General features: G+C 39.7%; 1 protein-coding gene across 2 annotated transcripts in view; it reads right to left on the bottom strand.

Moving 5' to 3' along the window:
• GTF2F2 (general transcription factor IIF subunit 2) overlaps window positions 1-21,625 on the bottom strand; it is a 91,980-nt gene extending 70,355 nt beyond the window's left edge. Inside the window, exons 1-5 of one of the 2 annotated variants that reach the window (XM_087757777.1) lie at window positions 21,422-21,625; window positions 14,538-14,611; window positions 14,048-14,066; window positions 12,470-12,614; window positions 3,753-3,791 (exon numbers count right to left, since the gene is read on the bottom strand). In XM_087757777.1, the coding sequence (XP_087613903.1) occupies window positions 3,753-3,791; window positions 12,470-12,614; window positions 14,048-14,066; window positions 14,538-14,611; window positions 21,422-21,487 (343 nt within the window). In that variant the 5' untranslated portion in view covers window positions 21,488-21,625. The remainder of the gene's footprint in view (window positions 1-3,752; window positions 3,792-12,469; window positions 12,615-14,047; window positions 14,067-14,537; window positions 14,612-21,421) is intronic. The other variant, XM_087757778.1, reaches the window with a different exon arrangement.
• Between the last annotated feature and the right edge of the window lie 1,283 nt (window positions 21,626-22,908).

Here is a 22,908-nt window from a genome sequence, read left to right as displayed (position 1 = left end):
GTATTGTCTGCAGCAGCTCGGATAATTTATTCCTTTTACACAAAGCCAAATCAGAAATGGTCCCAGTGGTGCCTCTCCCTTCACTAGAAGACATTTTTTATTACTCACTGGCAGGTTTAGGTAAAGAGATGACTAACACCTTGTCCAAAAGCACGTTAAGTACTGAAGGCTGCTATTTGCTATAAACTTACGTCAAAGACTTAAAGAGATGAAGTTTGGATACAACAGGAGTTCAATTGGTTTGAAGCAGGTTCAGGAATTTCAACTACTATGTTGCACACAACAGCCCTTGATGTACACATTCTTGAAGAAAAAGGTGGATCCGTAGTTTGTGTACAGAGCTGATAGACCCACCACCACCTTCCCCCTCAAAAGAAATACTATGTTTTCAAAACTACATTCCCAAAGCTTAGGCGACATCGTAATCAATTGCTGCCCATGCAACTTTCCCTTAATGTGCTTCCACAAGGACAGTACATAAGTACATTTGCTCTTACATGAGAATGCATTTCTTCACCATATCATTCTCAACAGGCGACACAGGCTCAGTGCAGCAGCTTCTGGGTATTTTTATTTTGGGGTAGGGGAGCAGGTCACACTTTATCTGGCAGAAATGCTTGGGTTTCACAGCTTCTGCTGCCACTGGCAGCACTCGCAGGTAGGTGCAAGAGAAGCCATAACCAAACAGGAGCTACATACTCATATTTGGGTTTAAATCACTTGCTCAGCATCATATAGGAATAAGCAGAGTCAGTTCTCGTTTCTATTTTCCTTTAGCTGAGTGTGTAATTTGCTACCTTCATTTCACATTTAATAAAAACCAGCCTTTTGGCACTAAACAACATTGGAATCCCTGAGCACTATTTATCCCATGCATTAATCAAATAGAATTTCTGTACGGAAAAAGTGATCTAAAATTATCAAACTGCATATGCAAAGGGAGCTCAAATTTAGTTTAAGTAAACTTGTTTCAGGTATGCCTTAATTCCTGAATATTTTGACTGTAACCATAGCATCATTCAAGATATTATGAACACTAAATGTTTACCTGGGCTCAGAAACCAACAGGGATACTTCACAGAAGGAAAATCCACGAGGTCCTGTTAAATTAAACACCATCACCCCGACTCTGGATCTCTCTGACCTACGAACCATTAAAGGCTGGAAGAAGTATTTTGGGGAGGTATCACTATGCTTCTGTGTTGTTTTTCTACTCTTCGCAAGGCATCTGCTATTGACCACCACTGGTGAGAGGACACCAGATACATTATCTTTGGTCTGACCCAGTATCACATTATCTCTCTCCAAATGGCATCAATCAGAGTGGCAACGCTGGTAATATCTTGCTTTTTGGCAAGTGGTTTACAATCACCCCAACAATAAATGTGATTAAAAATGTCATACATAATCCTAATGATTTATGACATAAGAAATTCTAAAGGTTGACAGTACTCTCCCAATGTAAAAATGTGGGGGAACTTTTTAAGGATGTAAATCAAGGATTTCTGAGTGTTATTTCTCTCATTCACCTCCTTTATTTACTTTCTAACTACAAATAAATCTTACATATTTTTATTACAGTAATATCTAAAAGCAGTCATTAGGGTCTTGTTATGCTAAAATGCTACATAAATACATAAAAGACGTCATCTTTGCCTCAAAAGCACTTATTGTAGGCCAAGATAAAGTACATTAACAGCAAAACGGAGCACTCAATAACCTGAATTACTTCAGAGGTAGTTTAGAAAAGGTCATCTGAGCTCCACAACGATTTTGAGAAAAAAAGTGAATAAGGAAATAAGCACAACTGATGGCTGAGAGTCCTCCTTTAAATGCCCCAGTGTAACCAACTACCATCACTCAGAAACTGAATCCCCAAACAGTTTGATTCCATCAAATGGGTTTAGCACTTCATCTTGTGAGTGTATTCAAACAGCCCCCCCGCATACAGTAACTCATTCTTCTGACCGAAGCGAAAATACAAACAACTAAACATGTGGCCATCTTACACAATATTTGCAGAACAAGGAGGAGACACCAAGAACTAAGAGCAGACAATTCAATCATTCAAATGCAAACCCAAACCGGAACAGAACAAAAAAAAAACCAAAGCCAAGGAAAACCAATAAGAAAAACTGCAAGTTATAAACCACACCTTGGATTCAGTACAAGTCGACAGACCATAACTTTTCTAACACTAGTCTTTTGACATGCTTAAGCCAATGTAATAAAAAGTATCTCAATATTACAAAGAATTCCCTCCTACAAAAAAAAACACCACCAAACCCTACTCCTAGCCAGACACAAAGTATACACATTTGACAACATTTGATGCTGAAATGCCATTCAAATTAAAGTCAAATATTAGAAAAAACAGACATCTCAGTGTCACAGAGTCTGAAAAATTACTTTCAAGACGACATTTTGAAAACCCACTAGCATTAGTCTTACGTTTAGGAATAGCTTTTTAAGAAAGGCAGGGGCATGAGACTCTTTCCAGTCCATCTACTATCTCTGCCATTACCACTTACAAGTCTCCAGCCCAGTCCCAGCACTATTTAATCTGCGTGCATCAGAGGTAATCCTTCTACTAACACAACTGAGATTTGTCTATATATTCTGTATTATCTGTGTCTGGTTTCCCAGGTTCACAGGCTCTTGCTAACATTGGCACTTATTTGTGCTACTACATTAATGGCATTTTTGAAACATCTCTTTCTTTAATAAAAGTAGAAAAGAGGATTTTTATTAAACACTACTTGACATTGTATGAGTCTCATGCTGTCATGTACCTTTCTGGGAATTTCAGTAATGTAAGCCCAAAGGATTTAGCAGAAAAGAAGGGAGCGGGCTAGGAACACACAGCCTCAAGAGAGCTCTGCTCAAGATGCTGGGGAATTGCACTTGCACACACCTATGTTAGAATAAGATTTTCTGGAACGGTCTCCTTCAGTGGCTGTAAAGGAAGCCTGCTCAGACTAGTTCAGACCTGAAATAAAATCTTTAGATTCCTAAAGGCATCTGATGTCCTATCTGACATGAGCATGTTGCCCATTTCACAAAAAAATACTAATCAAAGGGCAACATTTTTATTTACTACTCTGAACTGTGTAAAAAAACAAAACAAAACAAAACACTTTTACTACAGCAACTGCAGTCTGAGAAGCACCCTTAGAAATTTTAACTGTACTTAAGACATCATTGGACTGACTAACACGTAACTGGTAGATAATATCAGTGAACTAACCATGTTTTACTCTTTCCAAAGAATTTATAAATCTTTCACAAGAAAGATTTTTTTCATTAGAAAAATTGAATAAAGTACAATACCAGAAGACTATTTTTCTGACTGCTTAGTCTAGGCAATTAAAATCAAATAACAAAAGATTTGGAAATTTGCTACAAACTTTCCAATCAAGAGGAAAGAATTCAAACTAAAAGATACAGACAATGAACCTACAAAAAAGAGTTCAGAAATAAAAAAAAAAAATAATCTAAAATAACATTCTAAAGAACATTACATTTCTAAAGCTCTCCATCATTTAAATAAAAATATTAATAATTTAAGCTTTTGGTCACAGCAGACAATCAGTTTATGAAGTAATTTTTCAATTTTATTATATTCTACCCAAGAAATATAACAATAAAGACTACTTTTTATTTTTAATCTACCAATTTCTTGAAAATTAAAACTGAAAAGCTGCAGTCATAAGGAATTTCTTAAGTGTTTCAAAGAAAGTGTCCACACTCACCAGTGCTGCTGCTTTCAGATTTTTCTTCTGGTTGGCTTTCTGGAAAAAAAAACAAATGAACAAAAAAGGAAACGTAATGTTTCTGTGTTGATTATTTGAAATGATATCTAAAAAGTGGTTTGCAAAGCAAAGAATGATAAATTATGATAAAAATCACAACCACTGGGTTTGATTAATGTTTATAAATTTACTTTCTGAAGAACAATTTGCCCCAGGGAGCAACAAAAAAATATCTCCTTTAGTGCCCAAACTCACAACTTAAATGAGAGAACTCCATTAGACTTCTGATTAAGCTCTGCAGGAACGAAGTTACACATTTATACAAAATCGGTAGTAGGATTATATTTAAGCAATGAATAGTATCCGTTTATCTCACTGGTCACTCTAGACAAATGAATATTATTTTTGTATATTTAAAAAAAAGAAATCAAGATTCTGCAAAAGAATGCTGTTAATTGGCATTAGGTAGATTTTTGAACTTGATCAACAACTTCTCTACCCTTTCTGCAGATCACGCAAGAATTTATTTCTTCAATCTTTTCCCTTTCTGATCATTGGCCCTCACCTCAAATGGTACTATAGCCCAACTCATTAGGTACAAAAAATACACATAATCAGAGACATCTCCTGTTCCACAGATCACAGAATCAAAGTATGTATGAAGGAAAAACCTAGACACAAGTGTTGCAAAGTGACTTGCCAAGAAATTATCATTTGGGTAAATGGCAGAGTCAGATTCAGAAACAGCCTTCTGCGTGAAATTCCAATCCCACATTTCAAGAGATGTCAGTCGGCGGATGTATTTTGGTAAACCGAGTTCTAACACTTACGAAGTCCTATGAAATTAAACCCCTACATAAATTTTTCAACCTGAAATTTGACTGCTCCTCCTATATTTCTCCTTTTTATGCATCTTCTAAGGTAGAGAATAAAAAGAATATTTGCACTTATCCGAAATACAGTTAAATATGGTAAAATATACTTGTCCTTAGCTTTCAACTCAGACATGTCACAGCTATTGTTACAGACTATTTACTTACAGATGAGACTGAATTACTGCTCTAACTCAGAGAGTAATTTTTGGTGAGTTCAGTTAGTTTGATCATTTCTGCCGTTTACTGGCTGCGTATTAACAGAACTGAAAACATGAAATATTTTACGAAGCCTTTTTCTTGCTACTGATTCTTGCTGGCTTTCATGGCTGATGGCCCTGTGTACTCATTGAGACGGCTGACAGCCTGAGGACTAATGCAAATGGAAAAAGCAGTATCTCACAGATCATTCTTTCTTTATTGGTGGCTGTCCTCAGTCTTAGCAGCTGAAGGCATGTGCTTTCTCACTGAGAAAACATCATTATATGGCTTCTTCCCACCCGTGAGCATTCCCAAAGCAAGTTAAGATCCCTACCAACTTTCAGATATACATGCAAGATAGCCCGTTTGCAGAAAAACATGTATTTTCTCATTGACATTTTTTGTGTGTATTTAGCACATTTACAGTATAATGTTATTACCCAACCAATACCTAACTCAGTTCTAACTTAATTAAGGAAACATTCAGTACACACACGAGAAGCAAAGAGGACGTAATGAAGAATGCGCAAACATACTAAGATATCAACCCTGGCCTGGACTGAGATGTAAGAAGCAGCTGGATTTAAAGCTGTTTCTTTTTAACTCTGTTTCAATGAAAAGACTAGCTACCTAAACAAAACTACTGCATAAGACACCACGCTTAAAGATTCTTAATGGCATCTCTGATTCAAATAACAATAAATGTGTGTGTTTGCTTGTATGTAGCAACAGAATCTGCCCTCAACAGCAGAGACAAAAAAACAGATAAAATTCAAGCCTTGCAAAAAGTGGTTTGTTTTTTCTCATGATTAGACAATTTGGTTTTGTTATGATTAGGTCACAAGTGTCTGCTTCAAATATCTTCTCAATACTAATATCATGAAGAAGATAAAGGAAGTTGTACTATGTCTACTCAATGTATTTTATCAATGCAGACTGTGGCTGCTGAGCCTCCTCCACTACATGCAAGATTCACAGATAAATGTCAACAGGTTGGGATTGGTTGGTGGGTTGGTTGGTTGGGGGGGTTTTTGTGTCTTTTTTTAGGGGGGGAGGTTGGTTGGTTTTGGTTGGTTGGTTTACACATATATCAGTGAGACTGAAAAAAACAAAGAAATTTAAAGGCACTGAAGTAGGCAGAAAGCCAATTCTATTTCAATCAAACTGAGCCCATTCTAACATCTCATATATTTTGTGCATTATATCCTCAATTGTTTAAATTAGTACAGGAATTAACAGTCTATAGTTTTAGTAACAAAAATGAAAAGAAAATTAGGAGCGTACCCTTGCCAGCCAGCTGAACCCACTTTATAGTAATTTGTTAATCCTCACAATACTCATATGAAGTAAGTAAATAAATATAATTTCAATTTTTTAGAGATGGAGAAGAGACATGATGTAAGCAAAGTTGTTTTCTAAATGGACCATATATCACAATAATACATGTGAAATCTTCATCAAAATGCTGTCTGTAATTAGACAGCTTGAGTCACATATTCTGCTTTTCTGATCATGGGTTGCATTCTTTATGATCCTCACAAATATTTGGAAATTTGCATAAATGCCAGAGATCTGAAAGGCTGCTGTTGCTTCTATTTCTTTTGATTGTGAGGCTGCTGATAGGTTTTCCTCTTCTGCTAACAGCAGTACATAAAAGATTGAACTACATAAAGGAACAAAGAAGCATTAAGTAAGACCCCAAAGCATTCTGGAGACTGGAATGTGTGGTTAAGTGACAGCCTGAACAAATAGAGACAATTGGAAAGTACTGTTAAAGTAGACAGGTATATGTCAAAACTCCTCAGCAGGCAGAGCTAAGACGGCAGAATGATGGAGGGCATTTATTTCCTAAATAAGAGTTTGACAAAAAATTTAAGTCGTCAAACATTCATCTAATAAGATTAGAAGTAGTATCACAAGGCGTCAAGATTCTGAGCACTATGTATTTTACTGGAAATAATTAAATGTAATTATAGGAGTAACTGCTTTAATGAAAGAAAGAAACATCTTTCCAGGGTTTTTATTCATGTTTCTTCCCTTTACATTTCTTTAAATGGCTGGATATATCTGATATTTCAAAATACAAATATACAAAATACAGAATACAAACCTCTGAATATTCATTTTCACTGGAATACAATCACGCATTGTAAGTTATACAGCAGGCGTGATTCATGTACAAATTCAGAAAAGGTCCTTTCATATATGAGAAGCTGTGTAAAGGAAAACAAACCCAACCCAAAACAAGGGGAGAATATTCAAGGGGTGTGGGAATAAAGGAGCTGTTCTAAGGTAGATAGGCAGAGTTATGTGTATTATTGAACAGGAATAAAAAAAAAAAAAAAAAAGAATTTAATGAATTGAGATTCTGCCAGAAGAGAAGACTCAGAAAACTGGAGAAGAATGCAATGTTAAGAGCCAGCAATCTTCTGTGAAGCATGAAACAGCGAAACAATCCATGCATGAATGCTGCTCAGAAACAAAGGTCTGGTAGTCATTCTGTCAATGGAATTCTCTAAACACTTTTTACTTTCAGTAAGATGGAACGAGCATGAAGGAATTTAAAGTCACTAAAATAGGCATTAAGGCAATCCCACTTATGAAGGGGGAGTTGTGAAGACAGATTCAAAATTTCAATAAAATGAGTCATCCCACCCAACTTTACAGAAATATCTTATACTTTATTTGTGCCTACAGTGTAAAATCTTCCTCTCCACCCATCAGTCCTTTACAGTTAGGGATGCAATTGCCTGCCAAGGTCTGTGTTTTCCCAAGTCACATTAGTAGCACATTTTTCCAAGAACTAGCTCAGTAAGAAACTTTTATCATTATCTATAACATAGCTGCATTTTTTATTTATATTTAGAGCCAGCAATCCTAAACTACCTGCTGACAGAAAAATTAAGCAACAGGCAATTAAAGCAGTAAGGGAATTAATTTATAATTACAATCAGAAAAGTTTGCTGTTAAATGTTTAACAAAAGTATGTTCCCATTCCTTCAACCAAGAAAGAAACTGTCAAATTATAGCACTTCCTTATGCCAGGGTGTCTGCCAGTAGGAAGCTCAGAAAAAAACAATTTTAACCAAACACACTCTATATCAAGCCCATGACTTGCCCCTGGATAGTTCTTAGCTATACACACATAAGAAAAATTCATTTTGTTCAATACAACACATTGAAATATATGCAAAATGCTCTCATTGCCTCCCGCCCAAAAAATTACAGCTATGATAGCTGATGACAAAGATGAGATAAAATGACTGGAAGCACAAATAGCATTGTTGCATAGCAACTGTTGATGTACATATGGTGATGTTTATGGAACAGAATGTAGTTCATATTTAATGCAGAAATAATACTGAAACCAGCCGAGACCGCAAGACCTAGACAGCAAGAGACAATTGTGCTTTGGATCCCTCTGCAGTCATCACAGAAGCCACACTTCCCGCCAGCTTTGCTAAACTGGTGTTCAGGAATACCACCGCAGGTCTTACTAATTTACCCAGCAAGGAAGGCGACGTAATGTCTCACATGTGCAAACAGCCTTACAAAAGAAGTAGGGAGGTATTTTGCAACTAGAACTTTCGCAGTGCATTGTACTACTCTGTATTATTCATTAGAACTATTTAAAAATACAGAAACGGGTAAAGAAAAGGAACAGGAGAAACCCCAGAGTTAGTCTAAACAGAAAGCACACCATGTGTGAAAGCCAGCATAGACCAGATTTTTAATAGCATCTGGGATGGGATCCACTTTATCCAGCTTTATATCAGAATAGAGTTTAATTTGTGTTTGAATTTATGTATTAGCTGTATCCAACACAGAGAAGAGAAGAGAAGAGAAGAGAAGAGAAGAGAAGAGAAGAGAAGAGAAGAGAAGAGAAGAGAAGAGAAGAGAAGAGAAGAGAAGAGAAGAGAAGAGAAGAGAAGAGAGAATAGTTCAGTTGGAAGGGACCTACATCGATCACCGAGTCCAGCTGCCGGACCACTTCAGGGTTGACCAAAAGTTAACGCATGTTGTTAAGGGCATTGTCCAAATGCCTCTTAAACACCGACAAGTTTGGGGCATCAGCCCCCTCTCTAGGGAGCCTGTTCCAGTGTGTGACCGCCCTCTCAGTAAAGAAATGCTTCCTAATGTCCAGTCTAAACCTTCCCTGGCGCAGCTTTGAGCCATTCCCAGGCGCCCTGTCACTTGATATCAGGAGAAGAGACCAGCACCACCCTCTCCGCTCCCCCTCCTCAGGCAGCTGTAGGGAGCAATGAGGTCGCCCCCCAGCTCCTTTTCTCCAAACTAGACAACCCCAAATTTTATGTTAGCTCAGGTCTAGTACACACATGGCAGAAGACCAAGAAACTGTAATTCATTAGACTTTGGACATAACAAATGGCACCTCAGAAGAGCCTACTGCTATCCATTAATACGGGACCACCAGAAATGCAGAGGTTTACAATGTAAGAACTAAAGGATTTCTTTCAACTATAACAGGTATTAGAAGCAAGTTTAGTTAAGACAAAACAAAACCCACAGAAAATCCATTCAGAAGTCTAGAAATTACATCATGCAGAAAATATTAAATTACTTGTCAAGTTTGATGTCTTTTGCTTGCTCTAAGTGACCTGACGAGTCAATGTGAAGTGCTGAATTATCCAGAATATGTAAACTCCCTGCAGCATCTTCCAAGATTACAAAATATTTTGGAGGCAGTTTTGTCATTCCTCATTCATTTTCTGAAAGACCATCAAAAAGATGGTCACTACAACATAAGATCCCAAGATTAGAGGACAGCACACAGAACAGATCTTAGGGCTTTTAATGTGCTCCAGAAAAATAATAAAACTAAAAAAAAAAAACCCACACAAAACCCCACAACAAAACCCACTCTTTATAAAAAAAACCCCATTGTTTATTATGCAATTTGTTCCACTTTAGGTAAGTCCAGTTCTCAAGAAAGGTATTGACTGGGAGTAATAGTGCATAAAGCACTTTTTTATTCATATTTCATTTGCGTAATTCCTTAAACGCACCCTTCCAGATGTAACATCAGAAATGCCATCTGCAGTTCTATAGCAGCTTAATCTTTTGCCCACAGTTCAAACTGGCATATTGACTCTGTTCCATGGTGCACTTTGCAAAAGAAAAAGGAAGAAGACCAATGCTTTTCACAAAAATATGCTGATTATAATTTGAAGACAAATACTGGTCTGTGACCATAAGAATGAATGAATTTCAATTTCCTGTGACTGTGTCTTACTGCAGACTGACAGATATGCAAAGATGTGTAAGATTTATTGAGTCTTTTTCCATGGTTGATATAATTATAGTGGTTTTTTTCCATGTGGGCTTTCTGGCATCAAGTAGGGTAGCAGCCTTTCTTTCAGTTGGGGTATCCATATAGTTTCATTCCACTCTTCAGACACCTGTTTTCACACTAGCCATAATTCACCATGAAATTTGTTGAAATTGGCCCTGGAGCTCAAAACATATTGGCAATACACATTCAAACACAAGACTGTGGCTGCAGGAACATGGTGTCCGTAAGAAATCTGCCTGAAATTTGGAATATTTGCGTCGCATTCATCTTTACAACCAAAAAAAGTCATGCAAGAAAAGCACATTAAAGTTTATTTTTGATTGTACTGCCAACGCTAGCTTTAACACAAAAGCAACACGTTTTAGCCATTTTGCATTTAAGCGAGTTTCATGAAAACTCACTGACTGCATGTTATGCTTGCTAATCTCAAGCAAAAACAATTTTGACAGGGTCTATGCTTATTCAGTGCTTCACTCCAAACATTTCTCATCTCACTAACTACCCTTTGCTCCCGATTAATATAATAACTTCTACTCAATAGATCCATGGTCCTTGAATAACATTTTGTAGTTGTTAAGAAATGCCAAATTTTTAACTGATTAAATAAAAATAGGACAGTTTCTAAGTACCTAAAGGTTTCAAGACACTGGTATTACAGATGGTAAAACAGAAATAAATGGGCATCTTCTAGCTATTACATTCTAATGAATTCCATTCTAACTGATGACAAATACTCCACATTCAAGTTAAGCATCTGCACTCACTGCAGCCTAAGTTACCACTGGAGGTTTCTGAAGCAGCATTTTGTATAAAAAGGTGTCTCAGGAAGCAAAATCCCATGGGATTTGCAGCAAACATACAAAAACCACTGAACGTATATTCTAAACACATCTTCACATCTGAAATCTCTCTCTTCTGTCAAGCATTCTGAGGTCGAGGCACAGAGAAAACGAAAGAGGAGGAGGTACTACTAAAATGCTTACAACATCCTTGAAAACTTGCTCCCTATCTCTTTCCACATTTGTGGAAATCTATGGATTATAAAAAACAGTATTTTTAAAGTGTTGCAAGTCACACATATGAAAATACAATAGTTTTTTTTTAAGTGAAAAACCAATATCATGACTACATTACTTTCAGAGAAAGGGATAATAACTGAAAAGTGCCTGAGTTGTACTGTAAGAGCTTGTATTTCTAAATACAAGGATGACAGTCAAGCTACTTGTACCTTAATATCGAAATGCTCAGCCATTAAATCTTTAAATAGATTTTAAAAAGGAGGTGGTCAAACTTTCTAAGTATTCTAACTCTGTCCTGTGAGTTAGGATTCTCCCCCTCTCATTTATTTGATAAAGCATCACACTGCCATCACAACAATTACTTGCCAGCCTATGAACATCCAAATGTCAGAAGCTGGTCATACTGTAGTTTTCTGCCCCACAGAAGGTAGAGGTATCAAAAAAGTATTACTATTATTTGTCTTCCGGTGACACCAAAACCGAAGTGCCTGAAACTGAGATACCTTCTGCAGACAATGAGATATGCTCTGCAGACACCTTCCTTCCCTCTCTAACATCCAGAACATGACTATGTAATCTCAGTAGAAAACCTTACAGCACATGGATAGGAGTGACATGCAAGGCAGTCTGCTGAACTTACTGTACAGTGTAACACTACCACGTACCTTAAGTCTAACATGCAATTTAGGACATATGATCTTGAATATCCTTATCACTCATACAGCTACTGAGCTGAACTTAAGGCAGGCCAAACAGCTGAAATCCAGTGAGAAAAATTATTACCTTACTGCTGCACTGTTTGGTATTATGACCTTATTAAGTTTTAATACACTTAAACCATATATATACTTCAAGAAAATGTGGTGAACACATGTGTTTATTGCTAGAATGGATCTGTTCAACTGGACAGAGGAAGAATCAGCATTCTTATAAAACTATATTCACAGCAGAGACCAATCCAAGGAGAAAAAAATATATTAGTTGATTCTAAAAGTCCATGGGAACATAAAAACATTTTTTCCAGTGAAAACCCTGAAAAGGAATGCACAATGTACTGCACTCCACGCTCTCTCTGTTCTCTTCAGCAGACCCACTGCTGAAATGTACATGATAAACCTATGTGGAGAACATAAATTAGTTGCTCAATCATATGAAGAAAAGAGACAGACACAAAAAAAGAAGTGATATGTATGCAGATAACAACAAAACAGAGCTAAAATCTGACTTTTGAGTCTCCTGGCCTTTACAACAGCCAGTTTATTGAAATCGTGCATACTGGAATTGTAATAAATAACTTTAATTCTAACTTACCTACTGAACTTTCTGTGAACACTGTTAAGGTCTGTCCTCCCACACTTTGCAAAAGAAATGGATGTTCCCTTGGTGCACTGACTGAAGCAGGTTTTCCTCCAATATCATTGATGCTTGCAAGCTCTTCATTCAAAGTAAATGACACCTAACAGTCACAATTACCACAGTGTTACTAAACAGACTCAATTACACAGCTTTAAGAGTTATGGGGAAACAAAAAAAGAGAAAAAACAAGTAGTATAGCACATTTCCATTTCAAAAACATAAAGAGTGGGATAAGAGTCTTAATATATTGATCCCTTGTTGAAATACAGAATTCAAAGCTTTCATGTACTTAATAAAATTTACTAATCTTTTGAAAATTGTAAATTACTTCCTCCTGAAGTCAGAGAACAATTTGATTTTACTTATTAAAATGTAAGGCATAATAGGTTTTCAGACACTGTTCAGTATGAGTGCTTTAAAATGTTTCACACAGCCAGCTGAGTTCCAGAAAAAGTGCTAATGTACCACGACAAGTGTTATTAGCCTGGGGACTCCTGAACTGCATGCAGCCCAGGAGAGGTTCAAATACAGGTCCTTTGCTATGTTTACATTGTATACCCAATACAGGAGCTGAGGAGGTACTGGGGGAACTGGGTAAGCAGAATCCCTAGCCGCAGGTCACAGCAAGAAACCTGAAAAGGGACTGTTCAGACCTGCACTGCATACTTTTCCTGTACGCCCTGCTTAGCCTCATTCTGCCACACAGCAACAGGGTCCCCGGAAAGCCACTCGTTCCCATGGGGTTCCTCACCGCTTGGCTCTACACAGTTGCAAAATGCACTTTGTGGTTCTCATCAATATCGAGATTTTGGTGTGGAGCTCACAAAATTAGCGAGGTTGGTTCGTATTCCAGCCTAGAAGAATCCAATCAAACATCGAAACCTCCAGTAGAACTCTCTCCACTTATTCTAAAAGGAGTTTGGCCAGGTTACCAAATGGCAAATGCAGCTTGCTTCTCTGTCATTTTCTTCGTCCAGAGTTTCTTCCAATTCAGTGATAGACCTACATGGTATTTGAAGTAATTCTAACTAATGCAACTTTCCTTATCTCTTGTAAAAGATACAGGAAGTTACTAGCATTCACTAAGGCTACTAATAAATGGAGTTACCTTTGCATACAGAAAAACCTTCAAGTTGCTTTATATTAAGTAGGACCAAATTCCGAGTTTAAGACAGAATACTTTCTGAAATTGCAACCCTCCATCTCCAACTTCTTTTGCTTTATCATCATCCTCCTTAGTTCTCAAACAGCCTTTTGCACTAACACATCTCAAAATGTTTAGAGAGAAGATCGCTACAGATGCTGCTTACAGATGCATAAACAAACTTAGGGAACAAAGAGACTTGATGAAAGTTCCACAGTAAACCTTTGGGCAGAGCTACGAACAGAATTCATTCCTCCTAGTTCTGTGGTACAATGCTTCATTACAGGCATAACAAAAAATATATGACATTAGAAACCAGCACGTTATACAAAATTTTTAGAATTTAAAATGTAACACATTCATAGCCTTTGTATTTAGTAATTACTTACTTCTGTTCTTCCTTGATTTCTGCAAAAGAAAATATTTAATGTTTTAGTTTCCACAATCTAATTCCACAAGTTTAGCTTCCCTGATAAAAAAGCAAATTAAAATTCTAGTTTTGTTACTCATCTTCACTCCTAACCTGCTCAATTTTTTTTTTATGCTGATGCCCAAGAACAAATGCGTAAAGTCAGCAGGTGAGAACAGAAGCAGCAAATAGCACATAAGTAAGTTAAAGAACATTCTCCAGTTAGATGTGCATATTTCTTGGGTTTAAGAAATCAAACATCATGTAATGGGATACAGCCACTCCCCGGTATAATTTCATATCGTTTATGTATTGATAATCACTACACAAGCAAGTACCTTTCAGGTTTCAGAGAAATATGCACAGTGTTTGCAAGAAACAGGATTACGTATTATAAGAGGTGCAACAATCTATTTTACTGCAGGCAACTTCTAAGAATTACATCCAATAAAGGTACAATAAAGGCTTACTTGGCAATCCTTAGTTTTCCCACTTCACCCCTTCCTGAAGCTTTATTCCACTGTTGTGACAAGTATTTGGGGACCTAAAAAAAGACAACAGATTTTGAGAAAAGCAGACTTTAAAATTCTATATAAATTATGTACCTGTATATACTTTAAATGCATTTACCCTGACCACTTCAGAATACACTATGATCTAAATATAATAGACAATATATTCTATTAGGGAGAGCAAAGAGAACAATGCAGCATAAAAATAAGTCCACTGGAGAGTCCCAAATTTCCCAAATGAGGGAAAAATCTTATAATACCTTTAATCTCAAATACTATTATCCAATCATGAAAGGTAAAAAAAGATCAGTATCATAAACTAAGGAGTCCAAATAACATTATCAAGTAATACTATACTTTTAAATATTCATCAGAATTTCTCATCTCTCTACAAAGAAAAAAAAAAAACCCCAAACCAAAGAAACAAAAAACCAAGGATGAGAAGTTAGGCAATAACAACTCAGAGACCAAAAGGTGCTTTGAAGAGGAGGCTTAGCGTTTGGGAACCTCAGATATTCAGCAGCAAACCATAGCCAGATCCCACCAGATGTCCACTTCTTCAACAGCAGAACCACCCTATGCAGATCTGCCTCCCATCACTCATTCCCACCCCTCCACTCTACTGAGAAAGGTCTTTGTGCAGCTGGTCAGTATAGGGAAAGAGCAAACTGATCTGTCCAGGAGGTGTGGGGGACTTCTATGTTTTAGCTGTGCTGATTTTATATTTAGCACGTGGAACAACCAAACCAGGTTCCCAACCCATTTCCCCAAACAACTGCACAAAGCAAAGGTCAGTGCAGGGACGGGAACAAGCAGCCCTGCTTAACCTGATACATCCAAGGAATAAAAGCTGCTCCAGTGATGCTGACTCACCTACACACACATTCCTTCATTTACAAAGGTTTTGGTATCTGCAACCTCAGGTGGCCTGGGCTTATGATCGACAGTAAAGGCGCCTACGTAACCAGCCAACAAGCTGGAAGCTGGCTTTCCAAGCAGACCTGGTTTTCCTCTTTTCCCATCAATGTAGCTGAAATCACAGCCTGCCTCTCCGCTCTCTGGCCAAAAAAGCAGCAGCTAACTACTGCCAGGTAAACTAGACCCCAACAGCTGGCACTTCCATGGCCAGCCTTAATGCTTTGCTGCTGCTGCTGTGCTGCTCACCCACGCGCTTCAGGGTCCCCAGTGTGACAATGCACGCATGCTTGTGTGCAGCAGCAACAGCACTTCTTTTTTCTGGAGAGAGTAATGCCAAGAGAAGGTGTCCCATTCCCAGCAGAGTTACCCCAGTTCTCCCTAAAGACCAGGCAAGCTTAAAGATACAACATTCATTCTGCGAAATCAAAAGGTTAAGTGTTTATTTCAACATACAGTGCTATTGCTGAGAAACACCTACAAATCTGAGCACTCGTATGAGGGCAAAGTTTCCCAGGACTTCAAAAGGCGGACTGCGCTGCTGGCTGCCACTGCCCTGCCTCAGAGAGGAGCTCCCAGCTCAGCTCGTGTGTTCAGCCCCAGTGAGGCACTTCGGGCTTCTCAGTTTAGCCACAGAGGAATGAGGAACTTCTCTACCTTCTCTGCTCCACCGCATGGCATCAGTTCTAGCCATGTCTGCCTTTCCTTGCAAGAAGCCAGCTCAATCAGTTATAAGTGCAGAGTGCCATGTTTTGCAGATCACATAGATTTGCAGATCATAGGTTTTTTTCCCCACCATTCAGCAATTACAACTGTCTTTTCTATGACGGCTTTTTATACAGACTGAACATGACACATTAGTACAACAAATGTGAGACTGGAGCAATTTCCCCCCTACACACAAGCCATTAGACGTAGATGTACCGTGGCACGTCAAGAGATGCAATACAGACCTGAGGCAATAAGGACAATCTCACATCTGACTATTTTAAACTAACTGTAAGATATGGAAATTACAGATTTTTTTTCAAAAGGAAATAGCTGAAAGCAGTCTAATAGAAGCTACTATTTCCTATAAACCCCTTTCTTTCTAATAAGGATGCAGCAGTCACTGGGAGACCATCATCTTAAAGACCTACAGTAGTCTCAGTGTCTAGCAAAATAGTGGCTTGTTAAAGGAAAAAATCATTTACTGTTCCAACGCCATGTACTAAAGAAGTATTCTGATACAGGAATTTTGTATCTTTTTTCTTCATATGCTCATGACACATCAGGACCAGTCTACGTTCTTTAATTTTGCAGCAATGTTCTTTACTGGCACAGCAAAGTTTATTCTAGCTCACAGAGTCCACAGCTACTGAAAACATCTGTGCCCACGTAGAAAAATGCTGTAAGACACAGCCAGTGAGACAGAGAAACGTACTAAGCTCTGCCTGTGGCATTTTCTGTTTCAAGCAGTAAAGAGGCACTTTGTAGTCTGATTTTTGTCTTGCATAGACTAAAACTAAGCCAAGTTTCACTGCACAGCTGAGTGGAAGAGCCTGTTCCAGGAACTTGCTGACAAACAGCAACCTGCTAACTTCCTAAAGCTCAAATGAATTGAACACTAACCTTGCATTTACCTGTTCTTCAAAAAAAAAAAACCAAACAAACCAGAAAACACCTTGGTACTGCTGCTTAGCACTTTCCTTTGGTCTCACAGCACCCCATGAAGTACTGTGGAATGGCTAGAAAATCCAGATGTCCTCCAACTGCTCAGCCAAACTAAATGTCAGTCTAGGTTTCCATAAAGTCCTAACACTGGGTCAAAATGCCACAAATGCACAACAGAAAGCCATTAATTGGTGCAATCTACTAATAAATATTTTTTTCCACAGTTTTCAAAGTGGTAATTTTCTACAGCGGATTTCATGCCAGATCAGATATCATTTTCTTTCTAAAGCCAAGATAAATGCTATGACATGTGCCCCAGCTGACTCAATATAACCATTATTATGTGCTCACACCTAATCTGTAGCTAATTCATATTGCCAGGTAATAAGGTAGACGCACATTCAGTATGAATGGACAAGGAGTGAAGGACTCTCATGCTGTTAAAATCACTGACTTGCTATATAATATAATAAGACAGGGAATTTATTCAGATTAAGAGGTTACAGATCAATCACACTTCTTTCAGCTGCATGGGAAACAGTCTCAAAGAGTGCAATTAATCATCTTACTGCTGGACGATCTGCAGTCTACAGCTATGCAGAGAAAGAAAAAGGGCTATGAAGGACTGTGATGAAAGGATTACTTCTAGCTATACACAGTTACTTCAGTTAAAACCAGATGGTACTCTCAAAACCACATGCTAAACTCTGTAGCTCCATGCTAACGCCGCAAACAATCACAGAAAAGATTAGTCTTATGCACTGCCACTTTCTTTTAACTTTAGCATAATAAAAGTTTAATTTACGGAGAACAGTCAGTTTTCAAACTCTTAACACACCTTGAAAGAACGTACAGAAAACAAGAGCGACCTGCTTTTACAGAGCAGGAAGATTTTTCAAAGATCCCGCAGCAGGATTTTGAAAAATATATACCCACGGGAAGACTGACTTGTGGACAGAGAACCTGCCATACTGAAAGGCTACTGAACGTTTTCAAGACAAGGGGCCTTTGTTCTGGGATTTGTAGGTAAGAACACTCTTCTCTCCAAAAAACATACAATTTAATCACGAGAAGAAATCTGACATACTAAGTAGCATCACTTCAAGACCGCTCCAGACTGCTGTTTTCTTCTTGCTACTCACATCACACAAACACCTGGGCTCCAGTACACAGGGTACCCTGCAGGTAGTGCACGACACAAGGGCCCCTGCTCCACGCATCTTTCAGCTTATTCACAGCTTCCTAGCTGCCTTTAGAACAAAACAGACAAGCAGCCCCTGTCTGTAATAACGTACTTCCAATTTTCTATACGAAATTAAATTAGCTCTTTCTCTATATAGCAATCTGTATGCAGTATGTACATCAGAAACTGAGTAAGGCTGATGTCAGGTTCTATGTTTTCATTTTCCTTTGAACATACAAAAAATAAATTATATAAAGATTCCATCTTTCTAAATATAGATCAATGCAGCAGATTAAATAAGAAAACCAAACCATCACACAGGGAACAAGAAATGAACAATTCTAATGGCTAACACTAAATGGGCTTCACTTTACCACAGCTACATAACGAACAGTTCTTATATTTCCCTATCTTAGCCTTCACTGAAAACACAGAAAAAATTATTCCAGTTGCTTTCTGGGTTTGTACTAAAACAACTCACTTGATTTCTGCTACCTCCTCTTACTGCTCATGCTTCTAAAGTACTCATCACTACATTCTTTTATTGCCTGTTAAGTAGTCTCCCTGGAATACTTCCTGTGCTAGCATAATACATGCTAAAAGGAAATTAAATAAGCTGAGTTTTTTATTCCAGCAGAACTGACTGCTCTCTCCCTCAAAGGAAGGATAAATTCAGCCTTGTTATCCTAGCTAGTAAAGATAAAATGTACAGGTGCTACACACTGTCATGCCATGTTGAAGATCCTAGTAACAAGGATGGTTGTTTCCAAGTTCAGGTCTGAGAGAATTCAAAGGATAAAATCCTGCACATCCCTTGCTATGGTCTACCAACATTAGCAACTTTGTAATTTTTTTTATTTTTATTATACAAGACAACAGCCAAATTTTAAATTCAGACCACGTGCATGAAGGATTACATTAACACTTACTTGGAAGAGCAATATTTAAGCATTGCTCTCAAGTCTAGTTTTCTCATTAAACCAGGCAGTACCCTGTGCTCACAGAGTGGCACCAACTAAAAGCACAGATGTGCCTGAAAATTCCTGGCTTGCTTTAAGAAGCACCAAACTGTACCAGACCAAAGGACAAGTAAGTTCAGTGTCCTGTCTCCAAATGCCGCCAACAGCAGTACTTGGGGAAGAGCAGAGGAACATAAGAAGAAAAGGTATTTCCACAGCATGCTATTCTAATTACTATGATCTTTGACGCAGCAGCCTTGAGGTATGGGAGCATATTCATTTTTAATATCTCAGTCTGATTTTCTTGTCTGAATTCATCTAATGGCTTTTTGAGCTTCTGTGAAGTTTTGTCATTCACAACTTCCTATTGCAACAAGTTCCAAAACTTAACTACATGTTGTGCAAAACGGTACCTGCTTTGTTTGCTCTGAGCCCCATCAGATGAATTAATTTGACACCCTCTTAATTCTTGCGTTAGAACTGACTCCTCCCTACCCATTTCTTCCCTATCCACCTGTGACGTTACTCATTACTTTACAGACCTGGATAAGATTTCCAAATCAATCATCTTGCCAGCTTGAAAAGTAACAATGTATTTAGGAGTTTCCTCCATAGCCACCCTTCCTGGTTCCCCAGATCATCCCTGGTGCTCTCCTCTGTACTGTTTTGAGGTCTACTGTATACTTTCCATGACGGAGGATGAGACCAGAACTACACACAGTATTCAGGATACAGGCAATATGATGGCATAACAATATTTTCTCTTTTGTTCTCTATATCTTTTGTAATCCTGCCCAATGTTGAACCTGTTCTTTTGGCATGACATTCCCACAGTCATCCACATCTACAGTGAAACTAAACCTTTCTAATGACAACAACTGGAAGAGACCAAATCACCGTGTAAGTATTAGGATAGTTTTTCTCTATGCACACCAGGTTAGATTTTTCAACTCTGAACTTCATCCGCCATTTTATCATCCTGTCACTTCGTATCATGGTACGCTTCTGCAGCTTTCTGCTGTCAGCTTTCATTTTTACTGTCCTGGATAAGCTGTTACAATTAGAGCACTACGCAGTTTTCAGTAAGGTTTCATGAAACCAGACATTCAGGTGTCGTTACGAAAGAGGAAGCCAGATGCAGCAACCTACCCACCACCAGACTTGCTTTCTGTGCAGCATTTCTGAAATTCCCCACCATTTTCAAGTGCCACAATAAGATGTTTTCTTAGTTGAAGTATGATGGTATCACACCCCCTCAGCACCCAGGACCAGTATTTGGGGACTCCCCTGTCCCCAAAGGTTTTCAAGTTGATGGTCTGAGACTGATCTCTCTCCCCAAACGAAGAAAAGGAGGCCGCTGTTTCTCCCCAGACAGAACAAATACAAGTCTAGAAAAATGGGGGCATATCCACAGGGGACTAGAAGGGGGCCAGGGCACATAATCCCCCACTGGCTGCAAGTCTCCTCTTTCCTGAGCCAATGCTTGCTGTTGCCAGCACAAGTAGCCAAGACATCTTGACAGAAAGACCCTCCACAGAGCACAGCTGAGGCAGAGGCAGCGGTGGCCTCATTAGCGGCAGCAGATGTGAGCGTGGCCCTGCACCAGGCAGGCGCTTGGGTTTGATTTGATGATCTTTATACCTTTTCATAGCGCCTTCATTATAGATGTACTGTTCTGGCACTAAGGTGAGCTGTAGTGACAAGACACGGGAGCTCATTTTCCTTACTGTTTTTTGGTTTGTTTGGTTTTGGTTTTTTGGTTTGTTTGTTTGTTTTTTTTTTTTTTTAACAATGACGTGAATCTGGAAGCGCTCAAACTTTCTCAGGCTCTGAGAGTTTTGGGAAAACAGAAGTTACGCCAGCATGCTTGTTACCCCTAAGAAAGCACGAGCCAAGGACAGCTCCCGGGTAACCCCATTTTCCCTGTTTTGTTTCATTTACCCCCGCAGCCACCCGGGCAGACGCCACACGTCGCTGCTCGCCCAGCCCCCGCGCCCACCAGAAGGGAAACGGGGGACCCGCCGCCGCCGCCGCCACCACCCCGGGCACGGCGGGGCGGGGACGGGAGGGGAGGCCCGGCCGCCACAGGCCCCGCCGGGCCGGGCCCGGAGGCTCGCCGGCGGGCTTCTCACCTTCACCAGCCACATGCCCGTGTTCTGCTTGGCGCCGGTGAGGTCCAGCTCGCCCTTCTCGCTCATGGCGGGGCAGGTGGCCGGGCCCAGGCGGAGGACGGGGCGAGCGGGCGGTGCACGCGGGCAGCTCTTCCTGCTCCCGCGGCCGCTGTACCCGCCCGGACCCGCACGGCAGCGCACCGTCGGCAGACGGTGGCCCGCGGCGGACAAACCTCCTCCGCCCGCGGAGCACGGCGAGGGAGGGGCGGGACGGTGGGGCGTCGCTGAGGTGGGGACGCGGGTTCGAGTCCCCGCCCCGGCGCGACCGCAGGCGGGGGAGCCCTCGACACGGCGGCCACGGAAAGGTTATTCTCTCCCTCTACGGGAAGGGTTATCCCGGCATGCTGGAGAACCGCAGCAGCATGCAAAATGATCTAGAGAAACCGGAGGAGCGTCTAGAGAGAGGGGACACGGCCACGACAGTGCTCTCCCATGTGGGAAGGAAATGGCGGGCTGGGGAGCAGCTCTGGGGAGAGGGGTCAAAGCATCACAGTGTGCCCAAATGTCACACAAGTGAGAAAAAAAGAAAAGGTGAATCATTTACCATGGATAAAAAGTGACAAATTAGGCTTAGCCTTCCACAAAGGGAACTCATGGTGAAGCGCTGGAACAGGCTGTCCGAAGATGGGATGGCGTCTCGGGCACTGAACGTGTCCTAAGTCAGGAGAGAGCAAGCATCTGCCAGTTCTGCTCTGAGACAGGGGTATCTGGCTTAGATAACCTCTCTAAGTCCCTATTTTATGACTCTGTCCCTATCACTGGGGTCGTTTTCCTCACGTCTAGACTGTTTCCCTTGTTGCAGTTTAAGCTCATTATTTATTTTCTTTTCGTTGTGGACATAGAAAGCATTTTATGACCTTCCTCTCTGCAGTTTTACTTTATCCCTTCGCTGAGATGTATCCCTTTGGTTTGCCTCCACTTATACTAAACAACCTCATTTTGTTCAATTTTGTCTCACAGGCCGTATTTTCTAGACCTCTGGTCCTGCCCGTTGCTCTCCGAATGCTCCCCGGTACGGGTTTACATCCTCCGTGAAGTCTGGTTGCACAACAGCGAAGGTCGTGCTGCACCTGAGACTGCACCAGCAGCAAGCAGGGAATATTTCTGGTACGCTATGCAAGACATGGCTCATCTGGCTTGCAGAAAACAATCTCAGTGTTACATCTCAGATAGGATAGTCTGTCTTCCTAATTATAGGCAAGCATCTAGGTAACCAAGGAGGGCAATGTTTTTATGCATATCTAGAGCAACAGCAGCTAACATTGAACTATTCTGATTAGGATTAATTACATTTAAAAATTACTGTTGTTTTTACATGGGAACTGTACTTGTCTGCAGAACTCAGCTGGGAGGGTGGATGAAGCTTATACTGTTAGTCAGCTTCCACTAAAAATTCAGATTTCATTAAGACAACCTTTCATAGACACACCAGAGGCATCTCCTCAAAT

Source organism: Nipponia nippon, unplaced genomic scaffold, assembly GCF_047370975.1.
Source record: "Nipponia nippon isolate SJK-2023a ecotype South Korea unplaced genomic scaffold, ASM4737097v1 scaffold_2, whole genome shotgun sequence".
NCBI lineage: Eukaryota > Metazoa > Chordata > Aves > Pelecaniformes > Threskiornithidae > Nipponia > Nipponia nippon.
This window is presented reverse-complemented; position numbering and strand designations above follow the sequence as displayed.